This window comes from Callospermophilus lateralis, chromosome 7 (assembly GCF_048772815.1).
Source record: "Callospermophilus lateralis isolate mCalLat2 chromosome 7, mCalLat2.hap1, whole genome shotgun sequence".
In the NCBI taxonomy this organism is placed as follows: Eukaryota; Metazoa; Chordata; class Mammalia; order Rodentia; family Sciuridae; genus Callospermophilus; species Callospermophilus lateralis.
The window spans coordinates 106,072,595-106,098,559 of NC_135311.1; the positions used below are offsets into that span (position 1 = coordinate 106,072,595).

Consider the following 25,965-nt stretch of genomic DNA (forward strand, 5'->3'; position numbering starts at 1 on the left):
CTCTCATATAAATATTTCTTGTCTTTTACTGCTTTTGGTGTTGACTTGTTCTTCTTTTTGTAGGGCCTTAAGATGTAGTGTTAGGTCATTTATTTGTCTTTTTATTCTTTTAATGAATGCACTCAATGCAATAAACTTTTCTTTTAGTACTGCCTTTATATTGTCCCAGAGATTTTGATATGTTGTATTAGTGTTCTCATTTATCTCTAAGATTTTTTTGTTTCATTTTTTATTTCTTTTACTATCCATTCATTATCCAATACTGTATTATCTAGTCTCCTTTTTTTACAATAGCTTATATTTTTATTTTATCATTGATTTCTTATTTCCTTTCATGTGGTCTGATAGAATCTAGGGTATTATCTCTGTTTTTCTGTATTTACTAAGAGTTGATTTGTGGCATAAGATATGAAGGAGCCATATTCTGAGAAAAAAGTATATTTGCTCATTGATGGATGAAATATTCTATATATATTTGTTAAGTCTAAATTATTGAATATGTTATTTAGTTCTATAATTTTCTTATCTAGTTTTTGTTTGGAAGATCCATCTAGTAGAGAGAGCGGTGTGTCAAAGTATTATTGTATTGTGGTCTATTTGAAATTGAGAAGGGTTTGTTTGATGTACCTAGAAGCTCCATTGTTTGAGGCATAAATACTTATGATTTTTATGTCCTGCTTATATATACTTCCTTAAGAAGTATGAAATTTTCTTCTTTCTCTTCTGATTAACTTTGGTTTGAAGTCTACTTTATCTGAAATGAGAATGAAAACCCTTGCTTGTTTATGCAATCCATATGAGTGATAAGTTTTTTTTTTCCCATCCTTTCTTTTTTAGCCTTTAGAAATCTGCCCATTATCTGAGTCTCTTGAAGACAGCATATTGTTGGGTCTTGCTTTTTAATCCAATCTCCCAATCTATGTCTTTATGATTGATGAGTTTAGGCCATTAACATTCAAGGTTATTATTGAGACATGATTTGTATTCCCTGTAATTTTGATTTATTTCTGTTTTTTTATTTGTCTTAGTTTCTCATTTGGTTGAATGTCCCTTTAGTTTAGATCCTCCCTTTTTTGGTTTTTACTTTTTATTTACTTCATCCTCATGAAATATTTTGTTGGGAATGCTTCATAGTGTAGGCTTTCTAGTTTTGAATTCTTTTATTTTTTGTTTATCATAGAAGGTTTTAATTTCATTATCTGAAACTTAATTTTGCTGGATATAAAATTCATTTTCTTTTAGAGCTTGAAATATATTATTCTAGGACCTCCTAACTTTGGGGATCTGGGTTGAGAAATCAGTTGAGATCCGAGTTGGTTCCCCCTATATAATTCGATTTTTTTCCCCTCACAGCCTTTAAGATTTCATCTTCATTCTCTGTGTTAGTCATTCTCGTTATAATGTGTTTTGGTGTGACTCTGCTGTAATTTTGTACATTTGGTGTCCTGTAAGTTTCTTGTATTTGATTTTCCATTCCATTCTTTGGTTTTGGGAAATTTTCTGCTATTATATCATTGTAAAGATTGTGCATCTCTTTGGTTTGTATCTCTGCTCCTTCATCTATTCCGATAACTCTTAAATTCGGTCTTTTCATGTTATCCCATAATTCTTGGGTGTTCTGTTCATGGTTTCTTAACATCTTCTCCACATGTTCAACTCTACTTTTGAAATTATATATTTTGTCTTCATTGTCTGAGGTTTTGTCTTCCAAGTGGTCTAGTCTGTTGGTGGTGCTTTTTATTGAATTTATAATTTGATTTATTTATTTTTTCATTTTGGGATTTCTGATATTTTTTTCATGATCTCTAACTCTTTATTGAAGTGTTATTTCACTTCCTATATTTTTTCTTTGATTTCACTACTAATACTATTCTTTACTTCACATATCAATTTAACGATGTACAATCTGAACTCCTTGTTGGTCATTTCTTCTACTGTGTTATCAGTGGCTTCTGTTGATGAAGCATTTTGATTTCTTTTGGGCACTTTATTCCCTTGTTTTTTTTTTCATGTTGTTAGTGTGTTTTCCCATCTAGAAGTATGGATCTAAGCCAGCATAAATTCTACCCTGTAGACCTATAGTGTCCCTGAAGGTTTCTAGCACCTCGCCTTTAATGGTAATACCAATATCAATAGCACCCAGTGTAAACAATACATAGCCTTAAGCCTAATAGCTCCCACTAAGACATCTACTGCTTTCTTGCATTAAACCAAAATAGTTAGTTCAATATCTATCTATAGTACAAAGAGAAAATTTGTTAAAAATGGTTTACAATTTCAAATGGTGCATGAGAGAACAGAGGTAGGGTAGTATGCAATATTCTTTTGGGAGGAAGAGAGAAGCTAGAAGTAAAAATTCACAGGAAGAGTGGAAGAGGAGCCAACAGAGATTGGCTGTTGGTTGGAGAAAAGTTGGAAAGAAAATCCAAGAAAATAGACAAGAGAGAGGAAGTACACAAAGAGGAAAAAATCAAAGACATAAGAATACAATAAAAGTGCAAAACACCATTCATATATCATTGTCTTCCACATACTGATGCATAAAAAAACATCCTGTTCCAAATATGGTACAGAGATTAGTGAATAGAAAAATAAAATAAAATAAATCTTCCTGGAAAGTTGAACTGTCTCTGTTAGTGTTCAACAGTTTCTTAGCCCTGTCTCTGATGTCCCTTGGGATCACCAAACCCAGATCAGCCCTCATAAACCCAGTCTCTATCCCACCCATCTGGGCTTCACATACCTCAGGATAGGCCACACTGCAGTCCCAAGATCTCAATGCTGCTCCTACTTGTAGAGAGACCACCAGGGATACACTCATGCAAAGGAGCAACCCTGAGATGCAGCTTGATCAAGACAAGGGCCACCAGCCCTCTCAACAGGAAGACCCCAGGCTCCTTCAAACCCGCAGGCACCTCCACACTGGACCTGCAGGCCCCAGCTAGAGTCCCCAGACAAAGGCTTTGTGGTGCTAAACCTGCTGGCACCCAGGCCCCAGGCCCTGATTGGTGTCCCCAGATGGGTGCAACCATGTGCAACCAAACCTGGAATCTCCCCCAAAGAAGTCTTTTAGGCTGTGGTAGTAGCAGTAGTTGTGGTGGTTTTTGGCAGCAGGCAGCAGTGGCTACAGCACCAGCAGCTACAACTATAGTTGTGGGGGCAGCTTCATCAGGAGGTCTTTGGGGGTCAGCAGCAGTGTCAGCTTCAGTTGCATCAGGGGCAGTGGTGTCTCTGTGCAAGCAGCACCCAGAAAGAGACCTCCAGGTGACTTCAGGCTGGCAGTAGTGGAATCAAAGGCAGCAGCAAGGGTGGCAGTGGTGTAGGTGGCAGTTGATTGACAGGAGATTTCCAGTTCCACGGAGGTAGCATCAGAAGCAGCGTCTGTAGTAACCAAGGCTGTGCCCAGAGATCAGAGACCTCCGGACTGGCAGGGGTGTGTAGGGCAGCCAATATTTAATTTTTAGATCATGAACTTTTAGAGGGAAAAATATTACCTTTTCTACTTGTTTATTTAAGGATAGTAATTTTATTAAACATTGTAACTTATAATGTACTTTTAATTAATATATCTCTTTATTATTTATATCAGCTCTGTCTAGTGGTCAGCATTATATTGCCTGAATTCAAAACCCAACTATGACTTTTACTTCATTACTTGCTGTACAATTTTGAACAAGTTATTTTATTTATCTATGCCTTGTATATAAATTGGGAATAGCAACAGGGAATTCTGTAATCTGTAACCCACTAATGCCTAAGAATGGGACTGATTACTTTGTAACAACAGAATTATCTTTTTAACAAACAGAATTATCAAAAAAATTAAGGATTAAATAGCCTAGTACACTAGTGTTTAGGACAGTTTATAACAGAAATTCTCAGAAAATGTTGTTTTTGTACTAAATTTAATGTTGATAGTAACTGCAAAATGATTAAAACCAATTGTGTTTATTATAAGTATAAAATGTTCATACTTAATTAATCTGATTCTCACTCTGAGGAAACAGAAGTGACCACGGAAGGTCATCCAGTGAGCGACAAAACTAAAACCAACCCAAATCTTCTGACTCCATATGTATAGTCATTGTGTAGTAAATACTATGCCTTTGACAACAGAAGGTTTAGTAAATGTTTTGGGGTGGAATTAGTTGAAAGAATCAATTTAATTGAGGAATCTCCCTTGGAATTCTGAATGCAATTAAAGTAGATAAAATAAGATGATAGTCTTTGGTTCTAATTTGCTCATGTTTATACTTTGATATCAAGGCAAGTTTTCAATATGTGTATACTTAGCTGGACCTAAATGTTCTGGTCCTGCAGAGTGCAATAAATAAATAATGAGAAGAGATAAAATAACCTAAAGTTAATTGGTGTGGTTTTGAAGGGTTATGTTATTATCTTGGATCCCTGTCTGATCAACCCTAGAATCATGCAGTTAAAGAAGGTTACTCCTGAAAGAACCTTAGAGGTTATATAATTCAATATCTTCTTCATTTTGCAGATGAGACCCTGAGAAGGTGAATAACTTAGTTATTTTCACATAGTACACCTGTTGAATTGGAACTCAGGTCTTCTGATTCCCAGACTTATTCTCTATCTATTGTTGTCCAATTGATGCTCATAACAACAGGTGACATGCCAATAGAACTACCAAAGGAAGTAATTTAAAATGTTGGTACATATAAAGTTAAAATTTAATTCTGGGTGTTCTTTTGAAAGCAAACTCATTAAAGCTCGTTTTAAAGCAAAACATTGTTGTGCTCTTCAAGAGCTGTACAAAACCAACTTCTCAGTCAATTGTTTTGATGCTATTGATCATCTGGTTTGGTAATTCATCAGATGCTTTGCGATTATTTTTATCTCATCCTATTGCTAACATTTTAGACAATTCACTGCTCTTTAAAATCAGAGAGAAGAAAACAAAGAATGAAGGTAACATTTAAGTTAGTACATTCGTTATATATAACATATACATATATATTCTATGTTTCCACTGTTGGTGGAGAAAATGGAAGTTAATTTCATGGTTGTGAATTTATCATTATTATATAGCACCTACTTTTAATTTTTGTTTAAAACCTTATTCTACATATTATTTAACATATTATGATAGAAGTTTAGTATAAAACAAGAACAGTATGGACTAAATAATATTCCTGTTATAATTAAACAAGACCAAATATTTTAGAGGTAATTTGTATGCCATAAAGCTTAACATGATATACATAAGAAACTGTGATTCTTATTTTTCTAATTAGGAAACTTAAGTTTGTTCTTATCTCTTGGTTTATTGGGGCTTACCACTGGCTCCATGTGCCACCCCAATCTATTAATGACACTTGTTGCATAAGAGAGTTTTCTTGCAGATAATTGCCAGGAAGTGCTACTTTTACCATAGCCTGGACTAGCTTATATTATATTTTTATTATTTATATAAAAATATATTCATATTTTTATATAGTTTATATTTTTAAGACAATATGATTCTTGTAACTGATTTCACTTTCCATTTGCTTTGACTTCTGGGAAACTCAGAACATATTTTATAGCCCCTCTCTTAGTGATTCTGGAAAATATTTTTGTTTGGTTTCCCTGTACTAACTTTTTAAAAATTCTGAATGTATTAATCTGCCAGTAACCCTGATTTCTTAAAGCTTAAAGTTCTCCTTACCCAGGGCTGCATTCAGAGTTGGTGGCCTCACAGACTGAGAATACTGAACTTACAAGTACTGGATGATGATGAATGCTAATATCAGAGCACACAGTATTTAAACGTATATAACATTGATTTGCATGAACTTCTATTAAAGTTGTCTTAATATTTGTTTTTTACCAGGTAACCTTGGCAGGGTGGAGCAGGTCTCTGAGTTCGAGTATGATCTGTTCATTAGGCCAGATACCTGTAATCCGCGCTTCCGAGTCTGGTTCAACTTTACTGTTGAAAATGTGAAAGAATCACAGGTGAGAGAAGTAGTGGATAATTTCAATGTATTTTTGGTAAGAAGAATATATTTTTGTTTTGTTTTAGGAATATCAAAATACTAAGTCAATATTAGACTATGTTCTTGGATATCTTTAGCCATGATAGTGCCCCCCCCACCCCAGGAGATAAAGAGAAATAGGGAAGGTATGCTGACTTTTGTTATCTGATGTTTTTTAAAAATAATACAAATATTTTAAGTGTTATTATTGATTGAACCATTAATATATGCTAGGATTCCTTAAGGGACACTATAAAGAAACATGGGAAGTGACTTGCTATTATTTTTATAGACAGTGCTATTGTTTATTATTTCTTCTTTTAAACACCTATGAAAGGCATTTCTCATAGGCCTCAGTTTCAGAAACAGCTGTTCTTTTCCTGTACAACGGCAAGTTTATATTTTTTAGACAATATGATTCTTGTAACTGATGCCATTTTCCTTTTGCTTTGACTTCTGGGAAACTCAGAACATATTTTATAGCCCCTCTCTTAGTGATAATGGAAAATATTTTTGTTGTGTTTCTCCGTACTAACTTTTTAAAAATTCTGAATGTATTAATCTGCAAGTAACCCTGATTTCTTCAGCTTGTTTCTAGTGGTGCATGTTTTTATAACCCATTTCAAATATTGTTTTACATGAGAATATGAATGAAAATGGAGAGATAAACACATGTGATTTGAATAAAAAATTAGTAAAAATCTAATGCTAAGGAGCTGGGGTTGTACCTCAGTGGTAGAGCACTTGCCTAGCAGATGTGAGGCACTGGGTTCGATCATCAGCACCACATAAAAATAAATAAATGAAATAAAGTTATTGTCTCCATCTACAACTAATTTTTTTTTGAAAAATGTAATCCTAAGAATCAGTTCTCATTCTCTTATATTGAGATAATCAATCATGAAAAACTACAAACGTTACACATATAGTGATTTTATGTTTCTTTTAAGTAGATGAAATCATAGCTTTATAAACCAACATTTACCTTCTTAGTTCAGGTTGTCTTTGTAGTGTGTTTGGGAGAAATTTATGAGTTTGTTTAATTTCCTCTCATGTAAATCCATCCTGCTTGTCATTCACATGGTTGGCTGCTTCTCTCCATTTCTCTCAGCTGTAACTTGAATTGGGTATCAGGCATTGTCAGTGTCAGAATTTATAAACTCTGAGTCTTCCTGGACACAATTCTGTTATTGGCATACTGGCTTCAGCAAAAGATGGGTATAGCCATTTCAATGTACTATTAATTATTGTAATTCTCTACAACACCACTGCCAAAGGAATGGGGATTATGCAATGTCACTGAAGTTTAGGGGCTAATTGGAAGGAATCAAACATCAGAGAGATCCCTGTATATTGTTTGCCATGTATGACTTATCTCAGAATTTTAGGATCAGTGGTAGAAATAAAGAGTTAAATTCTATATAGAGACCCCCTCAAGGACAAATTTAGTTCCTAGGTATGCTTCTTAATTTTACTTAGTCTCCAATAACAAAGTTTCTTTTTCCATTTTTTCACAATTAAAAATAAATCATATTTCTCCTCTCTCCTGACTCTGAGAAAACCCACATTTTACCTATATTAGTTTGCCTGACCCTAGGATGTCCTTCAGTTTCAACAAAATAATCAATAATCTTTGAAGTGTATTTCCGAAAGTCCATGCTGCTGTGTCTAGACTATAACTTACAATAGGAGGTGTTAGCCACATGTACTAGATTGAGTCTTCACATTTCAAAATTGGGCCTTATAAAAAACCTTTTGTTATCATGAGGTAAAAATGTGCTTTCTCAATCTACCCTTGGTATTCCTGCTTAATGTCAGTAACTTATGGTTGTCAGATACACACATCTCTGAAAAAAAAAGAAAACATAACTCTGGAGTATAGTTAATTCATGTGAATGAAGGACAACATTTTCTTAAAGTCAGTATAATCTGCCAAGATTTCTAAATTTGTAAAAGAGATTGCTGTTTTCTTCTTTTTTGCACAGCCTATGTACATTGTTCAGCTGGCCTACTGCATCCAGGGAACCCACTAATGCCTAAGAATGAGGCTGATTACTTTTTAACAACAGAATTACCTAGCATCATTATGCCCTTTACTAAATAGAAACTTAGCTGAAGCTCTGAAATTATACTATTTCTTTAACTTTGAGTCACATTCATTACTGGTCTAGGCTTTCTTTCACTGTAATCTCTATAAAGATTGTTTTTCTACAGCTTATTCTTGTAAGGAGTGGGGAGTAGAGGATGCAGTGATTAGGGGGTTGAGGGAAATGTGTTTCTTTAGTTTAAACATCTGAGATAGTTATTTAGACAAACTCCTCATGCATTTAAAATTTTCTTATTTACTCTTATAATGTGCTTATAGGGATATTATTTTTATTGTTTATAATGTCACATAGTGTTATAACTTGCACATTACTGTTAAAAATACACAGCCTTTATGGCGATCTTGTCTATCAATTAAACAGCAGGAGACATGAATGTGTTCCAAGGGTTATTCTAATAAGGGAGTTGAGTATGTTTTCTGAATGCATATTTTTAAAGTTGTTGGAGATAATATCTTCTCTGTTTTTCTGGGTTCTATCTACATACCCAGTGCTATCCTACCGTGTTACCATTAGAAATCATAAACATGTTCTTCTGGTTTCCAGGATCCTGATGCTTTATTAGACTCTTTCTGTGGGCCACTGCTTCATCAACTGTAATCATATTATATAGTTATGGAAATCTGTCTCAAGAAGGCATAAGATCTACTGAATAGATACAATATATATGCCTAGCTCACAGGATATTTGTTTTCATGGTGTCTACATGAAAAAGAATGGTTTTACTATTAACTTTGACTTGTGAGGTCTGTTTTTATAATGTCTCTTCCTATAATCTTTTTCATCTCTCTTCAATTTCCTTTAAAATGAGAGTTGCATAAATGTAATCTAGTCCAGAACCTTATTTAGGGCTTGGTAGTGGCAGAGAAAAAAATATTAGTCATCACAGGCTGACTCCATTAAATGAATGTTAAAGATTGAAGCATGAAGTACATTGTATACACAGGTCTAGCTTTGGGATTAATTTCTTTGATGTTTTTAAGAAGCAATGAAAGCTTGGAACCTGTGGTACTCTATCTCAGGACCAATGTATTAATCCCTCCAAAATAGTTGCTAAATAGTGCATTTGTAAGAGTCAATGAACGTCTGGAAACCTTTATGAAACAGTCATTTTCTCTCTGAAAAAAACTGATTTTAAATATTCTTATGTGGAAATTTATTACTGATGCAGTAGAACATTTGTGTGATGTGAAAGCAAATCTTTGAAATTTATTATACTTAAGATAAAATTTTAACCAGTAAGAGGAAATAAAGTGGTATACATGGACTATTTAAACTCTGTTTTCTTGATAGTATTTTTATCTATTTGCATTTAATTTCCATTTAAAAAGTAGCCAATGCTCAGTGTAGTGATTTGGAAAATATAATTATTAGAAGCAGAGAAAAAGCACACACACCCATGATCTTACTGGCTAGAAGCAAATACTATTAATTTTTACCACATTTATTTCTAGGCTTATTTATTTTGTTTTTTTTTTTGGAGCATAACACACACATATATGTGTAGTTCAACTTTAATTATATATAATATAGTTTAATTATATATGTATATGTGTATGAATATGTGTGTATATACACACATAATGTCTTGCTTCTAAAGAAAAACTTAACATATCACAGCAATTTTCTATCATTAAAAACTTGATAATGTACATGTAATGTGTCAAAATACATACACTGTCAATATAACTCAATAGAATAAATAAAAAATTCTAAAAAACTTGATAAACTTGGCTCTCCAATAGCTATTTATTATTGGTCTACTTTCATACTCTTGGGTGTAAAGATCGTTTTCTATTAAATGATGTTATGAATAATACAGTAGTGAACATCTTTATTCAGATGATATTACCAAAATTTGTTTTCCTCCTTTAGGAGAAATTCCTAAGAGGGGAACTGATGGTCAAGGATATGTATATTTTGAAGACCTTTATGCATATTTCTAAATTGCTGCCCAAAAGTTAATACCACTTTTTTTCTCCTGGATATAGCAGTGAATGAGATGACTTTTCCTGAATATTTTGCTGTGAGTTGTTTAAGAACTTAGATGTTCACACATCCAGAGAAAATCGTTTCTTTTTCTCACTTTGAAACCTCACAGATAAATGGGTTATGATGTGGTGTCTCAGACCTCTATTCATAAAAAAAATAATTGCATTCTAGCAATTACATGAGATAGCAAAACAGATCCACTTTATTTTCACTTTTTCTCAACTCATCAATCATGTTTTATCTGAGTATGTCAAGAGAATGTCCTATGAGGTATGAAAAACAGAATAATGAAGCATACATATTCTGTTTCAGGTGTGGTGCTATGCACCTAAAGTTACAGCTACCTGAGAGAGAGGCTGAGGGTGGAGAATTGCTTCATCCTAGCAGTTCAGTGCTTCCTGGGAAATTTAGTGAGACTGTTTCTTTAAAAAGGCATTTCCTGGATTTCTATTAGCTATAATACAGTTTAAACACACACACACACACACACACACACACACACACACACACATTTTATGTACATGTGTTTAAATTTTTTCCTTTTCCTCTTACTTATCCTTTTTTCCTCTTTCATTCAAAGTCTATTACTAATTATCCTAATCATTACAGGGCAAAATGTACTGAACTCTATTAGACCAAGGTGTGTTGTAGGCCTAGCTCTGCAACTCACAATCTTTGTGACATTGGGAAAATCTTCAATCTATTTATCTAGCAATATTATCAATTTCTACATTACTGAATGATGTTAATAGTAGTAATTAATAGGATTGACATAAGAATTATAAGTAACAATGCATATGAAAACCAAATTTAGTACTTAGTGCATGTAGTAATACATAAGTAGTGCTCAATAAATGTTAGCACTTATTAGTAATGTATTTGTAATGATACTTCTATAAAACAGAAAACTGCTTATTATTTTTTCTGTCATTCAAGTTGTAGTAATATCTAACATTTACTGAATACTTTCATATTATAGGTACTTTTCTCATAATTTATTTTAATTAATTAATTCAATCCTTAAAACAATTTTTTGAGTAAATACTATTTTACCACCCATCCTGTTTACAGACAAAGAAACTGAGAACAGAAAGGACAAATAGCATAACTTACTCAAGGTCACAGTACTTTTACCTAGGTAGTCACTGTAGAAATTGTCACTGGAGGAAATTTGGAATACATAGAGAAATATTGGAAAAAATAATACCCTCAAAACCATAATCCTAGTACTTAGAAGAAATTACTGTAAACCTTCCTTGAAAAGGAAGAGAATAAGGAGTAAAATAGAATAGAAAACAGCAGTAGCTTTTCAGTACTACAATTTTAAATTCAAATTTAATTTAAACATATTTACTCTTATCTTTACTTATTTTTTATTTATATTTTGTTGTTCCAAAGATTGCTCTCTTAATCTTTTGCTCTCTTCCACCTTTCAAAACATCATCCTGCATAAAAACAAATAGCTAAAATTTACTTCCCATTCAAAGTAAAGCCCACAGAAAACTAGGGTGAGAAAGAAGCTTCTTAATCCAATGAGGAATCTCTTCTAAGAGATTGAGCAAATATTATACATAATGATGAAACTTTAAAATCATTCAATTTAAAATTAGGAAAAAGAAAAGGATGAACTCACTTTTCAGATTTGAAGTGAAGTCTAATGCAATATGACATGGTAATTAGATAAGTGGTATAATGATTAGAAAGAAAGATGCATAATTATAATTCCTTGCAGTTACATGATTGGCTAAAATAAAATCTAAAAGAACCTAGACAAAATATTAGAATACAGAACTGAACAATGTTCCAAGATACAATGTCAATATGTATCTTATATCTCAGATTGAATCTCCCCAGAATTCATTTTTTGTAATCTTAACTCCAAAGTCATGACATTAGGGGATTGGGCCTTTGGCAAGGGATTAGGTCATGAGGATGGAGTCCTCCTAAAGGATTGGAATGCTTTTTAAAAAGATCCCATTTATTGATTGAGTTACTTTATAAAACAGAGATCCAAGATATCTGCTTTTCCTGTTTCATTATAGTAGGACACAGTACAGAGATGCCATCTATGAACTAGGAAATAGATGTGGAAACCAGATGTGGAATCTGCTGGATCCTTGATTTTGGACTTCATATCCTACAGGACTATAAGAAATGAATTTCTGTTGTTTATAAGTTTCTATGTCTGTGGTATTTTATTACAGAATTAATTTTGATCAGAGTAATACAATGTATAATTTAAAATTTTCATATTTATCAGCAATAATAAATTAGAAAATACAATAAAAATTCCATGTGTTATGAGAACAAAAAAACAGCTAAGATACCCAAGAGTAATAGGGATATAACCTTTCTGAGAAAAGTTATAAAACTTTATTAAAATACATCAATACCTGATAGACCTAATAGTTAGGAATGATATGTTGTCTATCCAAGATATTTAATGGATGCCTTTCTATTAAGTACTGGGTGTGTAGTAATCATGCTAGCATTTGAGAAGTTTGTATTCTAACTATGTGGCTGGAGGCAAGGAGAAAGACAAACATAGTATAAGTCAATACATAAGTAAATTAAGTCAGATATAAGAATGTTATAATTGCTATAGAAAAGAAGTAGAGGAAAATAAGAGGGATGTATATGAAGGAGAACAAATTGAATAGTCATCATGGAAGGCCCCATTGAGAAGGCTGCATTTTGATCAAAGGCAAAGAAGGTAAGGAAATTGGCTATATAAATATATGGAAGAATGTTTCTGCAACAGGGAATAGCCATTTTCCTAAGACTGAAACCTTGGAAAGTTTCCTGATTTTTAGAGGTACAACAGAAAAGACTGTGTTATTAAAGCTGAGTAAGCAGAGAGACTAAGGGCCGTAGAGACTAAGGTCAAAAAATTGTGTATGTGTGGCTGTGGTTGTGACTCAGTGGTAACGCACTTGCCTAGAATGTGTGAGGCACTGGGTTTGATTCTCTGCATCACATGCAAATAAATAAAATAAAGGTCCACCAACAACTAAAAATTATATTTAAAAAAGAATTGTGTATGTCAGGATAGAGGTGGGTGGATTGGAATGATAGTTTTGTGATATCTGGTTCGCTACTGTAAACACATTGTTTTTGACTCTGAAGTTCAAAAACATTAAAGACTTTTAAAAGAGTAATCACATGATATATCATATCATAAAATTATTATGGTTTCCCTGTTGAGAATAGACTTAAGGGCTGGATGAGCATAGATTCTAATAGGAATGCATTTAGGAAACTTTTGTAGTAAACTAAGTGAAAGTTGATAGTGGTTTGAACCATTACAATAGCAGTTTATGTAGTAAGAAGTGGTGTGAAAATACAGCCAGAGAACATTCTGATGGATTGTATATGTGCAAAACAAGTGTCAATGATCACTTCAGAATTTTGACATAAGTGTCTGCAAGGGTGAAGCTATCTTATCTACAGATAAAGGTAGCTGCTAGAGGAGCAGGTTTTCAAGGGAAGACAAGAGATTTAATTTTAGATTATATGTGAAGTACCTATCAGATATTCAAATCAGCTACTAAATGGATATATGGGTCTAGAGAGAGAGAAATCAGGATTGGAGATACACATTTAGAAATTGTTGGCATATAGATAATATTTAAAGCCATGAAACATGACAATATTACCAAAAAAGTAATATAGATCAAGAAGAGAAGAGATGAGAAGAGGACTAAGGAATGATCCTAAGAGTGCTCTAAACAAGCAACCAGCAAAGGAACCTGAGAGAAACCAGATTGTTGGTAGGAGAGAGTTTATGATGGAGAAGAAACCAACATACTGTGATAGGTCAAGGAAATAAGTTGTGGACTCAAGGTTGATTATTGTGCTGGGAATGTAAAGGTCATTGGTATCTTTGAAAGAGCAGTTTTGGTAGCATGCTAGAGTAGACATAAGAGAGAATGGGAAGAGAGGATTAGAGACATGTAATGCAGGTAACATTTTTAAAAATAAGTTTACCTCAAAGGGAGCAAAGAAATATAATGGTAACTGATAGACAAAATAGGCAGAAGAAAAACTGATTAGACAGGGGAAATGCATGTTTGTATCCTTATTAGTATGATCTAGTACATATCAGATGATAAAGGAGAAAATAGGGATAAATTTTGGAGTGATATTCTTACGTATCAAGAAAAGGTAGTTCATGAATTGAAGGATTAATTTTAGAAGCATAGAAATTTCTTGTATCACAATAGGTTGGAAGGAAGGGAAATTTGGAGCAGATGTTAGTAAGTGGATAGGTGTAGTAGAAGTTATCTTTGGAAGTTTTCTCATTGCTTCAATTTTCAATTCTCTCTTGAAGTAGAAGGCAAGGTTATCAGCTGATATTGATGGAGGCTATGGAGACTTGAAGTAAAACAAGGTATAACATAGTCATCAAGGAGGGCAGAAAAGTAAATGAACTAAGGTGCAATAATTCCTGACAAATAATAGAAGTGACACTGAGATACATAAACACAAATTTTAAGGCACAAAACTAGTGTGACTGTGTGTGTTTTCATCTATTCTCTTTAGCTATAATGCTTCAGATGCAGAGTAGGAGAAAGTTTGATTTAACCATAGTTGTATTTTTACTTTTTCTGAAGAAGTAGGATTTTATTTTGTAATTTTACTTTTATTTTTTAATCAACTTGTTGGGATATAATTTTCAAGCAATTGGATTTTAAAAATCCTACAAAGTTATAATTCCAAAAGGCCTTTTATACCACTTTACTCTTTTTACCAAATGGATGTATCCTTTTAAATTACCACCACCAATATATGAGAGTTTCTAGTTGGTTCTTTTTAAATATATATCTCTAATTTATATCATTATGTTTATATTTTCTATTAAATCCATGAATATATTAATGAAAACCTTGAATATATTTTTAATAGCCACATAGAAACCTTGTCAGATAATTCTTTTTTTATTTCTAGGTATTCTATAGATTGATTTTTCTCCTGGTTATAAGTCACACTTTTTTCTTGTTTGCATATCTATTAATTTTTTGTTGGAGCTGGAAATTGTGATTGTTACATTATGAAGTGTTTTGATTTTGTTTTATTTCTTTAAAAATTGTTGATATTTTTTTCCCCTGGCAGGCTGTTAAGTTACTTGTGAGTATCTTGATCCTTTGAGAATTTCTTAAAAGCTTTTTAGGACAGGCTTAGTGTAGAGATGACAGTTTAGCCCTACTGCATAGACAGAACCCTCTGGATTATCTACTGAATGTTTCAGATGTTTGTTGGAGGTTCTCTTTCCTATCTGATTATAACCTAAACATATCCCAGCTCTGTATCTGGAAAGCCAGGTTGAATAAAGGAATGATTTCATTTATTTCCCTTTTCTTAGGGAATCTCAGCATTTTTATGGCTACTGTCCAACATTTGAAAAAGTGGATGTCATATATTTTATTGTATGTTAAGTTATTGTATTTACTTTTAGTCATTTGGGTAGGATGGTAGGTATGGAACCAGTTACTTTGACTTAGTCATCAGGCTGGCTTTTTAAGTATTGCTAAAGTAGCCTTTATTTTAGGGCTATGTTAATAAGGTATGATCCCTTTGGAATCTCTACTGAAATGTTTTTTGAAGTTTTCTGCTCTGATTTTTTTTATTTAAATGTCTTTCATCTCTTGGTCAGTTCTGGGAATTTTTATATCTAGAACAACTTTCTAGGAATTGTTCTTTGCTTATTTTTATGGATTCTTACTTATGCATACGTAAATTTGAACTTAGCCGCAAAATCGCCTAGAACCCATACAGACTTCTGGAACTTTTTTCCATGCCACGTTTTTTCTACTTTGTTACTCTGTCCTATCAGCAACAACATGCCTTCCCCCAATCCTTGGACTCCAGCTTCTGTTTCTTCACTTTAGTGTGATGTCCATATTTTACACAAGTTCCTTTTTCCTTGTATCATAGTTCAGAATGAGCCTCCAGATAGAAAACCTTAGTTATCATAGGGTTTATTTTATTTGTTTTCCTCTTCTTGGGGTTTAATCATGACTTGCCTGCTGTCCATTGTCTATAAACAGCTATTTTATGTATTTTCCCCAGTGTTCATTTTATTTGTAGCGGGAGAATCAATTCAGTACAATATTATGTTTGGAAGTAGACTATGATTTGGTTTTTATCAATGTGTACCACACAGTGAGAGAGGGATGAGACAGTATGAGGTTATATGCAGTAAATCTGGGAAAGGAGAGAATATGTGAAGGGAACAGGAGTAGTGAAAAGATGAGGGGTGATGAAAATATGATAGATAAGTGCACTGAAGATAGAATGACCACATCATCCAAATATGACCAGTTTTGAAAGTGAAAAGACCCTCTACTAATTACAACCAGAAAAAGTCATAAACAATTCAATTTATAAACACTGCAATTTCATTTATTTTTGTTGGACTTTATTTTCTGATGAAGTCATAGGAGTTTGGGAGTCAGCGTATTAAGTTGCACAGAGAATTTGGAGGTTGCTAGAGTAGGATGAATGAAAGTTGAAGGAATTAGTTATTACAAATATTGCTAATCGCAAAGTGTAGATTATCACAACAACAGCAAGCTAATTAAAATAAAACAGAGAACAAAATCATTGCAGAGTAAGAACCTAAAGTGGCCAAGTGTTGGAAAGATTATCTCAATATGTTTTGAAAAAATGACAGAGAAGCCTGAGCAATAATTATTGAGAAATGAGGAAGAATAATGAAGGAATAGAGAGTTGACATTAATAAATGAGAGGCAGTGGAGAAATAATGTGAAGAAATGAGATAAAGCTGTATTTATGGTATTGAATTCTCAATATTATAAAGACATCAGTTTTCTCAAAATCAACCTATAATTTTAATACAATTCTAATCAGATTTCACCCTACAAATTTTCAATAGGTTTGACAAAATAATTTATGAAGAATAACAAACAAACATTCATTACTAGCCAAGTCAACTTTGAAAAAAAACCAATGAATTTGTACGTGTTTATTTTTGAAACATATTTCAGGAACCATTTTTGTTTATAGCAATAGTAATAAAAATATCATGGTATTGTCATTAGAATAGATAGTTTAAATGAACAGAATAAGAATGAGAAACAAGGCATTTTATATAAGGATCTCATATGTGACAGAAACTGTATTATAAAATAGGAATACCATGATGTATGTGTAGCAAAATACCGTTAACACACTGCTTTTTAAAAATATTACATATAGATTAAGACTTAAACATGAAAAGAAATTAAAAATTACACTATGAAAAGTATATAAAATTTTTACTGTCTTTGAGAACAGGATTTAATTTCTTATACAAGATACAAAAAACTAAATAATTTATAAATAGACTGTTTCTGTGTGTTTGTTAAAATATAGTATGACAAAAGATTCAAATTGGAAAGATATGTATTATCCTGGAAAAATATGTTTATATAGATAAATGATTGATATTCAAAGTATACAAAGAATTCTTAAACAGATATGAAAGAAAAAAATTAAAAACAAGATAAAGAAAGCAAACAAACACACAAAAAATAAGCTGTGTGTAGTGGTGTGCACCTGTAATCCCAACTACTTGGTAGGCTGAGGCAGGAGGCTCATGAGTTTGAAGGTAGCCTGGGCAATTTAGTTTGACTCTGTCTCAAAATAGAGAGTGGGGGCAGGAGGGGTAGGGGTGAGGAGGAGGAAGAGGAGAAAATAACAACAACAACAACAACAACAACAGCAAAACAACCTCTTTTGCTCTGTTCTACCTGTATTCTATTTTGTAATGAAGGGTTACTTAGTGCTAGAATAACAAATGAAAAAAGAAAAAGAAAACAACCCAATAGGAAAAAGAAAGAAAAGAAAATCAAACAAGTCAAGGAAATAAATAGGCAACTCAGAGAAGGCTAGGTGATAAAACAAGTAGAATTGTTCTCATAAAGTCTGGGCAAAGGGGAGAAATTTTCTTGGCAATAAAAAAAAAGAAAGGAAAGAGGCAAAATCTCTCAATTACGGTGCCACTCAAAAGACAGGATACTATTAAATATATAGAAGATATGGAAATTTTTAAAAGTCTGCATATCAACCATATTAATTCCATTTTAGGCTAAATGCTGCATATGTGAATCATTTTCAGTCTTTCACAATGATTTCTATTATTCTATGGAAATTAGTTTTAGTTTCTTGGAACATATAACAAGGTACTACCTGAAATTATTTGCCTGTATATTTATAATCATGAAATAAGTAAAGAAACACATTTGTGGGGCTGGAGTTGTGGCTCAGTGGTAGAGTGCTTGCCTTGCACACATGACGGTTCTATCCTTAGTACCACATAATATAAATAAATAAGTAAAACAAAGGTATTATTTCAGTGTTGAACTAAAAAAATTTTTTAAAAAAGAAACATTTGTGTTTCCAATGTTTGTATGCTCTTTTTAAAATTTATTGGTCTTTTTAGTTACATATAACAGCAGAATCCATTTCTATATAATCATACAAGCATGGAATATATCTTATTCTAGTTAATATTCCCATTCTTGTGTTTGTATATGATGGTGGGATTCACTGTGTTGTTTTCATATGTGTACATGGAAAATTATGTCAGGTTAATTTCACTGCCTTTCCTTTTCGGATCCCCTTCCTCCTCCCTCCATTAGTCTATTCTGAATTCGTATTTTTCCTCTCACTCCCCCCTACCCATTGTAGGTTAGCTTCCATGTATCAGAGAACACATTTGACCTTTTGCTTTTGAGGACTGACTTATTTCACTTAGCATGATATGTATTCTTATGACATCAGTTATACTAGATACTCTTAACAAAATTTAAAATGAAATGAATCATCCAGGCATAGTGGTTTATGCCTGTAATCCCAGCAGCTTGGAAGGCTGAGGCAGGAGGATGGAGAGTTTAAAGCCAGCCTCAGCAACTTATTCAGGTCCTTACAACTCAGTGAGATCCTGTCTCTAAAGAAAATACCAAAAAAAAAAAAAAGGAAAATAAGAAATAAGCCAAACATAAACTTAGCTGGCATTAAACTTTGTAGTATTTATTAAATAGGCATTTCACCATTATAATAGATATGAATGATTCCCATTATTGTTAAACTCAATGGACATATTGTGCTACATTCTTAATTTATCTTGAATTTGGTACTGAAATATCATTAGTATATTTCACTTTAAGAAATTCTGTTATCTTGGCTTTCATAATATTCTTTTCTGATTCTCCTCCTTTCTGTCTATTTCTTCTGTTTGTCCTTTGTAGGATTTTTCTGTCCCACAAATTTCTTAAACATTGATACTCAAAATAATTCTATCTCATATAATTATGTCTTACATCTTAAAACTTTTCCATAATTCCAACCGTATCTTTGCTTGAAAGTCTCTCCTGGAGTCAGCTGCCTATATGGTATTACTACTTAATGTTCCTTATCTTGCCCTATAAAACTGCCTCCATATTCTGTATTCCAGTGAATATTACTACTATCCATGAAGCCATTTAAACCTGAAATGTGTGGTTTACCTTATGTGCCTCCTTTGTGGATCCTTATATAAAAATAGTAATCATGACATTTTCTGGCATATTAATGTTATACCATTTATTGATCACCAATGCTGCCATTTAGTTTTGTTTTCCAGTTATTTAAAAAGCCTTTATTTTTTCCTTCTTTTCCGACTGTCTTGTGATTGTCTCTAGTAGTATTCTTTGATTACTTACTATTTTTATTAATTTTTTATTTATATATAACAGCAGAATGCATTACAATTCTTATTACACATATAGAGCACAAATTTTTCATATCTCTGGTTGTATACAAACTAAATACACACTAAACCATTTCTTTATACATGTACTTTGGATAATAATATCCATTACATTTCACCATCATTTCTAATACCATACCCCTTGCTTTCCCTCCCACCCCTCTGCCTTCTCTAGAGTTCGTCTATTCCTCCCACCCACGTTCCCCTCCATACCCCACTATAAATCAGTCTCCTTATGTCAAAGGAAACATTTGGCATTTGTTTTTTTGGGGGGGATTGATTAACTTCACTTAGCATTATCTTCTCCACTCCACCCATTTACCTGCAAATGCCATGATTTTATTTTCTTTTATTGCTGAGTAGTATTCCATTGTGTATATATGCCACATTTTTTTTTTATCTAGGTTGGTTCCACAGCTTAGCTATTGTTTATTATGCTGCTACAAACTTTGATGTGGCTGTGTCCCTGTAGTATGCTGTTTTAAAGTCCTTTGGGTATAAACCTAGGAGAGGGATAGCTGGGTCGAATGGTGGTTTCATTCCCAATTAAAAAGGATAATTGGTGATTACTTACTTTTATCCTTTGTGTATCTACAGTAGGATTTTGCTTATTGGCTATCATGAAGCCTACATAAAACATCTTGTAATTATTATATATGGTTGTATCTAATAATAACAAATTTGTTGCATAAATATTATTTTATTCTACAATCAATTTCATTTTTGATGTCATAGTTTACACTTTTTAAAAAATATTTATTCTTAAGTTTTTAAGTGGATACAACATCTTTGTTTTACATTTATGTGGTGCTGAGGATCAAACTCAGTGCCTTGTGCATGCTAGGAGAACACTCTACCACTGAGCCACAACCCCAGGCCCCAAGTTTATACTTTTTTAAAAATATTGTTTTAGTTGTTGATGGACCTTTATTTTATTCGTTTATTTATATGTTGTGCTGAGAATTGAACCCAGTTCCTCACACATGTGAGTCAAGTGCTCTACCACTGAGCCACAACCCCAGCCTTTATGTTTCTTGTAGTGTACATACCGTGCCAAATTATTCTACCTATTATTATTATATTATTATTATACTATAGTATTATACTATTTTTTTCTTTTTACCTTTGAATTTAATATACGGTTACACTAAGTATTTCCAATTTGATTTCACCAGTGTGTCCTATATTTTTATTTGATTTTGTGTTATTAATCAGCATCTTTTCTTTCAGCTTGAAGAAATTATTTCAGCATTTCTCGTAATACAGATCTGGTAGTGCTTAACTCCCTTAGCTTTTGTTTGGGAAAGTTTTATCTCTGCATTCTCTTTCTCTCTCTCTCTCTCTCTCTCTCTCTCTCTCTCTCTCTCTCTCTCTCTTTTTCTTTCTGTACTGGGGCTTGAAACTAGGGGGCACTCTACCACTGAACTACACCCCTGGCCCTTTTTAATTTGGAAAAAGGGTCTGGCTAACTTATCCAGGCTGGCTTTCAAATTTGTAACCCTCCTGTCCCAGCCTTCTGAGCTACAGGAATTACATGTGTGTGATTCCAGATCCAGCTCCCTTCTTCATTTCCGAGGCACAGTTCTGCCAGGTAGCTTATTACTGGTTTGTAGTTTTTTCCTCCAGCAAGTTGACTATATATCATCTATTGGCCTTAAGTTTTCTGCTGAGCAGTCAGCTACTAATCATGTTAGAATTCCTTTTTTAAAAAAAATTGTGGTTGTAGATGAACAGAATGTCTTTATTTGTTTATATTTATGTGGTGCTGAGGATTGAACCCTGTGCATCACATGTGTGAGGCAGGCACTCTGTTACTGAGCTATAGCCATACCCTATAATTCCTTTATATGTAAACTTTCTTCTTTCTTGATGTTTTCAGGAGACTGTTTTTCTTTAACAGTTTAGTATGTCTTTGAGTCATCCTTTTTGAATTGAATTCAGTTAGAGACTTAACCTTCTTAAACCTATACATTTGTGTCTTTTTCAGATTTGAAAGTTTTCTGCTGTTATTTCTTTAAGCTTTCTAAAACATTGTCTTCTTCTTAACCCCTGTAATTGAAATATTTGTTCTTTTGATGCTTTCCTGTGATTGCCATAAGCTTTCTTTTCCATCACAATCTTTTTTCTCCTCTAACTGTATATTTCAAATAATCAGTCTTTGAGTTCACAGACTCTTTCTTTTGCATTATAAAGTCTGTTGATATTGTGTATGCATTTTTAATTTCATTCATTGTATTTTTTGGCTTAAGAATTTCTGTTTTGATTCTTAAAAATAATTCCAATCTCTATTAAGTTTTCATTTGGGTCATTTATTATTTTTATGATTTCATTGAATCATTTCTGTGTACATCTTAAAATTCACTGAGCTTCCTTAATTCAATTAGTGTGAATTCTTTGTCACATAGTTTGTATATCTCAATTTCTTTGCTGTCAGTTACTGGGAAATTATCATGTTGTATTGATATCTGCACATTTAAAGAAGTAAAGACTTACCCTGCTCTTTGAAGACTGGACTTTTGGGGGAAAATCTTTCACTAGTCAGACCAACCAGAGATTTGGAGCAAGCAGAGATGTGATTCATGGGTAAGCTTGTTTCTTCAATCTTTAAATAGACTGGATTGGAGCCTGGGTTATCAGTGAGAGGGCCTGGCACCTGGGTCTATGGGTTTGGGCCTAGAGCCTAGTTTTATTGCGAGTACCTATTGATTGAGTTTTGTGGGGATATGTGTGGAACCTGAGTCCATGGGGGATGATCAAGCACTGGGTTGAGCTTTAAGCCTGAGTCTTCAGTGGCTAGCCAGGTGCTGGAGAGGGCCTGGTACCTGAACCCACTTGGATAGACATAGAGAATGAGTTGGTCTGACACTACACTAAGCCTGGGACCTAAGTACAAGAGAATAGGGTTGAGTTCTAGGTCTTCAGGAATGGATTTGTAGCTATTTTTTTGTGGGTGTGGGGGAGGGTAGGGGTCATGGCTCCAGCTCTACTGGAATGGACTGGATCCTGGCTCTGCTGGAGGTTTTGAAACTTTGGCTTGCTGGAGGTCTAGATTAGTTGGAACCTGGGGAAGCCTTGGAACCCGGCTCCACAGAGTCTGGCCTAGGCGTTGGGTGGGCCTAGAGTGCTTTGGGAGTTGGCCTAGTATTGGAGGCAGTTTAGAACCTAGGGCTACTGGAGTCAGCCTATTGGGAAAACAGTCCAAGAGACCGTGTCTGAAATAGACCAGGAGTTTGGGCTGTGAATACTGCTGGCATCAGAAAAAACTTTGAGGCTCAATCCTCAGATTGTGTGCTGGTATATGGGGATGTGGGAAGCTATTTGGCACTGAGTTTTACTGGGGCACATCCAATAATGGGAACTAAAACAAAGTCTATCCTTTGCCTCTCTTTACCCCTAATGAAGGATATTATCTGCTGCCTAAGTTTGGGAGAGGTATGATGTAAGTAATGTATATCTATCCTTTCTATGAATCTTTTCTTATTTCTGTGTTATGTAAGAGTACCATAATCTGTCACATGGTTTACATAGCTCTTTTATAGGTATTTTTGTTCATAGATAGATTTTTTAAAAAATTTATGTTTCTGGTGAGGGAAGAGTACTAGAAAGTCTTTCATTGATATATGTCCCTTCAAAAAATCCGAGGCTTGCACATTTTTTTATCACCTGAAAATTGTGTTCTTTGAGTAACATGATGATTTTCTTTTACTGAAAATATGATGTGGCATAGAGTCTTTACAATAATCTCATTTGTTTAATCATGTCATTAATCTAAACAATAATTCTGTGAAGTAAATATTATTAGTAGTAAGAAAAATGAGACTTATAAAGGATAAGTAATTAGTGGAAAGCTAGGAATCTAGCCACTAATGAAAATTTTACATTCTTATAGTATACGTACTATTTTAACCTATTAGTCTCTGTATTCATGTTTCAGAGAGTGCCTTTATACTCTTGATTTTAGAAAAATTTGTATAATTTATTTTAGATGAAATATCTGAGTTTCAGAATGATAAAGTGATTCACTTAAGGACATATATTTCATTTATGGCAGAGCTAATCTCATAGAACAGGCCCCTTGACATTCATGATAATTTTTTTGCCACTTCATTAATGTATGCACTGATTTTCATTGAAAAGATAGCCTTCATTTTCTATTATTATTTTTGTCTGAAAATTCATACATATTAGAGACCTTGCTAGCTTTTGCCTGGTAATGTCCCAAATAGAGTTTTTTATAATTTTTACTTTTAAAATTTATCACATTAAATTCAGTTTTGTACACCAAATTGTTCTCATCTCATTGATTGATGTTGCTAAAGTGAATTATGTTACAAGAACAGTGCATAATAACTATATTTGGTGTTGAAGCCCTGTTATATGTTAGCAAAATAATTGAATATATTTTTTTCTAAATTATTTTTTTTCAAAATACATAAAACAACTCAGATGTTAATCTAATCCAGAAATTTTAATTTGTCATATCTAAAAGATTTAACACAATGCAGAAATTTTTTCTTCAACCTATGGAAATATTGCATTATTAGCTTTATGTCATTAAGTAAAAATATTAGTGTATAAATACAAAGAATAAATAACAACTAAATAGGGAAGCATTTCCTCTTCCTTTTAATTATCTTTTTCATTTTCATTTAAAGTAAAAGGTTTCATCTATTTATCTACTAATGTTTAATCCAACAATATTTATTGTATATTGTGTTACAAAAGCATGCATAAACAAATACCTGTTTAATTCAGGGTATTTTACTTACTCTTGCATGTCAATATTAATTGAGTTCATCTTTAAAAATTCTCTTGATTAGTTGATTATTTGCACTTGATTACCTAATTTCTAGTAACAAAGATAGGAAGAAGTTGGGAGCAAGGAGTATATGCTACTTTCACTCACTGAATGTATCTGAGTCTCTAATCAATGTTTAAGCTGCAGTATATGAGAGAATAGAATCAAATAATGTTGATTTTATATTCAAGCTTAGCTATTACTAGATTTTGACTTTCAGCTAGTAATGAAAACTCTGAGTCTTAGTTTGAATACGAATAGTACTTCAAATTGTTTAAGTTAAATATGTAATTATGTTTATTAGTAAGTTTAAAATGAAATAATAAGCATGTAGTAAGGTTCCTGGTATATGGGTTAATTTTATAAAATATTTGCTAAATCGATTCAAGAGATATTTAGTAAACACCTAATATATGTAAGGCCCTAAAATTTATTGACAAAGAAGGATGTCGTTCTTATGCTTCACAGCCCTTATATTTCTGTGGAAAAACAGAGGGATAAGCAGATATACATAAAAATAATGATTTGTTTTAGTGTTAAGTTTTATGGGGTGATTAAACCTTATAACTAAATTAAATTAGAATTTTTGATAGGATGGTAGTAATATTGTCTAAATCTTACACGTATAGTCAAGTTCAAATGAAAAATCAATAGATAACATTGTTGTAATGTTGTTTATGGAATAATAATTCAATGTTGATGAAAACTAGACTGTGGTTAGGGAGATTAATTTATTTATTCATTAAATACTTTAGAGATTCACTATGAAATCAAGGTATTGCAATTGTTTGGCCTTTTTGCACTTGTAGAGCATACAGTCTAGCAAATAGGATGAATTAAGTACACAAAACCTATAAACCAATGTACAAAATACTAATTTTAGTAGTAGAAAAAGAACAAAACTATTATGACAGCTTAACACTTTTAGTTGGACTGGGTATCAGGTAAGAGAGAATTGAAGGTTTCAGAGGGAACACAGTACCTGAAGACTTGAAGCTAGTCTTGTTATAGGAAAAATTCATTTTAGTCAAATAAGTATAATAAACCTGTTATGATAGCCAAAAACTTCCATGAAACAGTAAAAATAGTGGTTAAACACAATCAAATCCCATAATGATGCCAATTTATGTAAAGTAAAATGTAGTTTTGCATTTTTATTAAGATTGCAAAGTTAATCTCAGAACAGAGTTGCCACATTTCACCATTTATTTTACTTTATCATCAACATTAAATCATGTGACATGACATAGCTACTTGTTCATGAGGAAAACTGAGATGAACTTCACATTGAGGTATTCTATGCTGGAGTTTTTACTTTTGTGAATGGGTTTTTTTTTT

At 32.8% G+C, this 25,965-nt stretch overlaps 1 protein-coding gene across 1 annotated transcript in view; it reads left to right on the forward strand.

The window, feature by feature from the left end:
* Positions 1-25,965, forward strand: part of Agbl4 (AGBL carboxypeptidase 4) — a 1,194,123-nt gene that overhangs the window by 112,222 nt on the left and 1,055,936 nt on the right. The window contains exon 3 of the mRNA XM_076862591.1: positions 5,837-5,961. Coding sequence (XP_076718706.1) covers positions 5,837-5,961 — 125 coding nt within the window. The remainder of the gene's footprint in view (positions 1-5,836; positions 5,962-25,965) is intronic.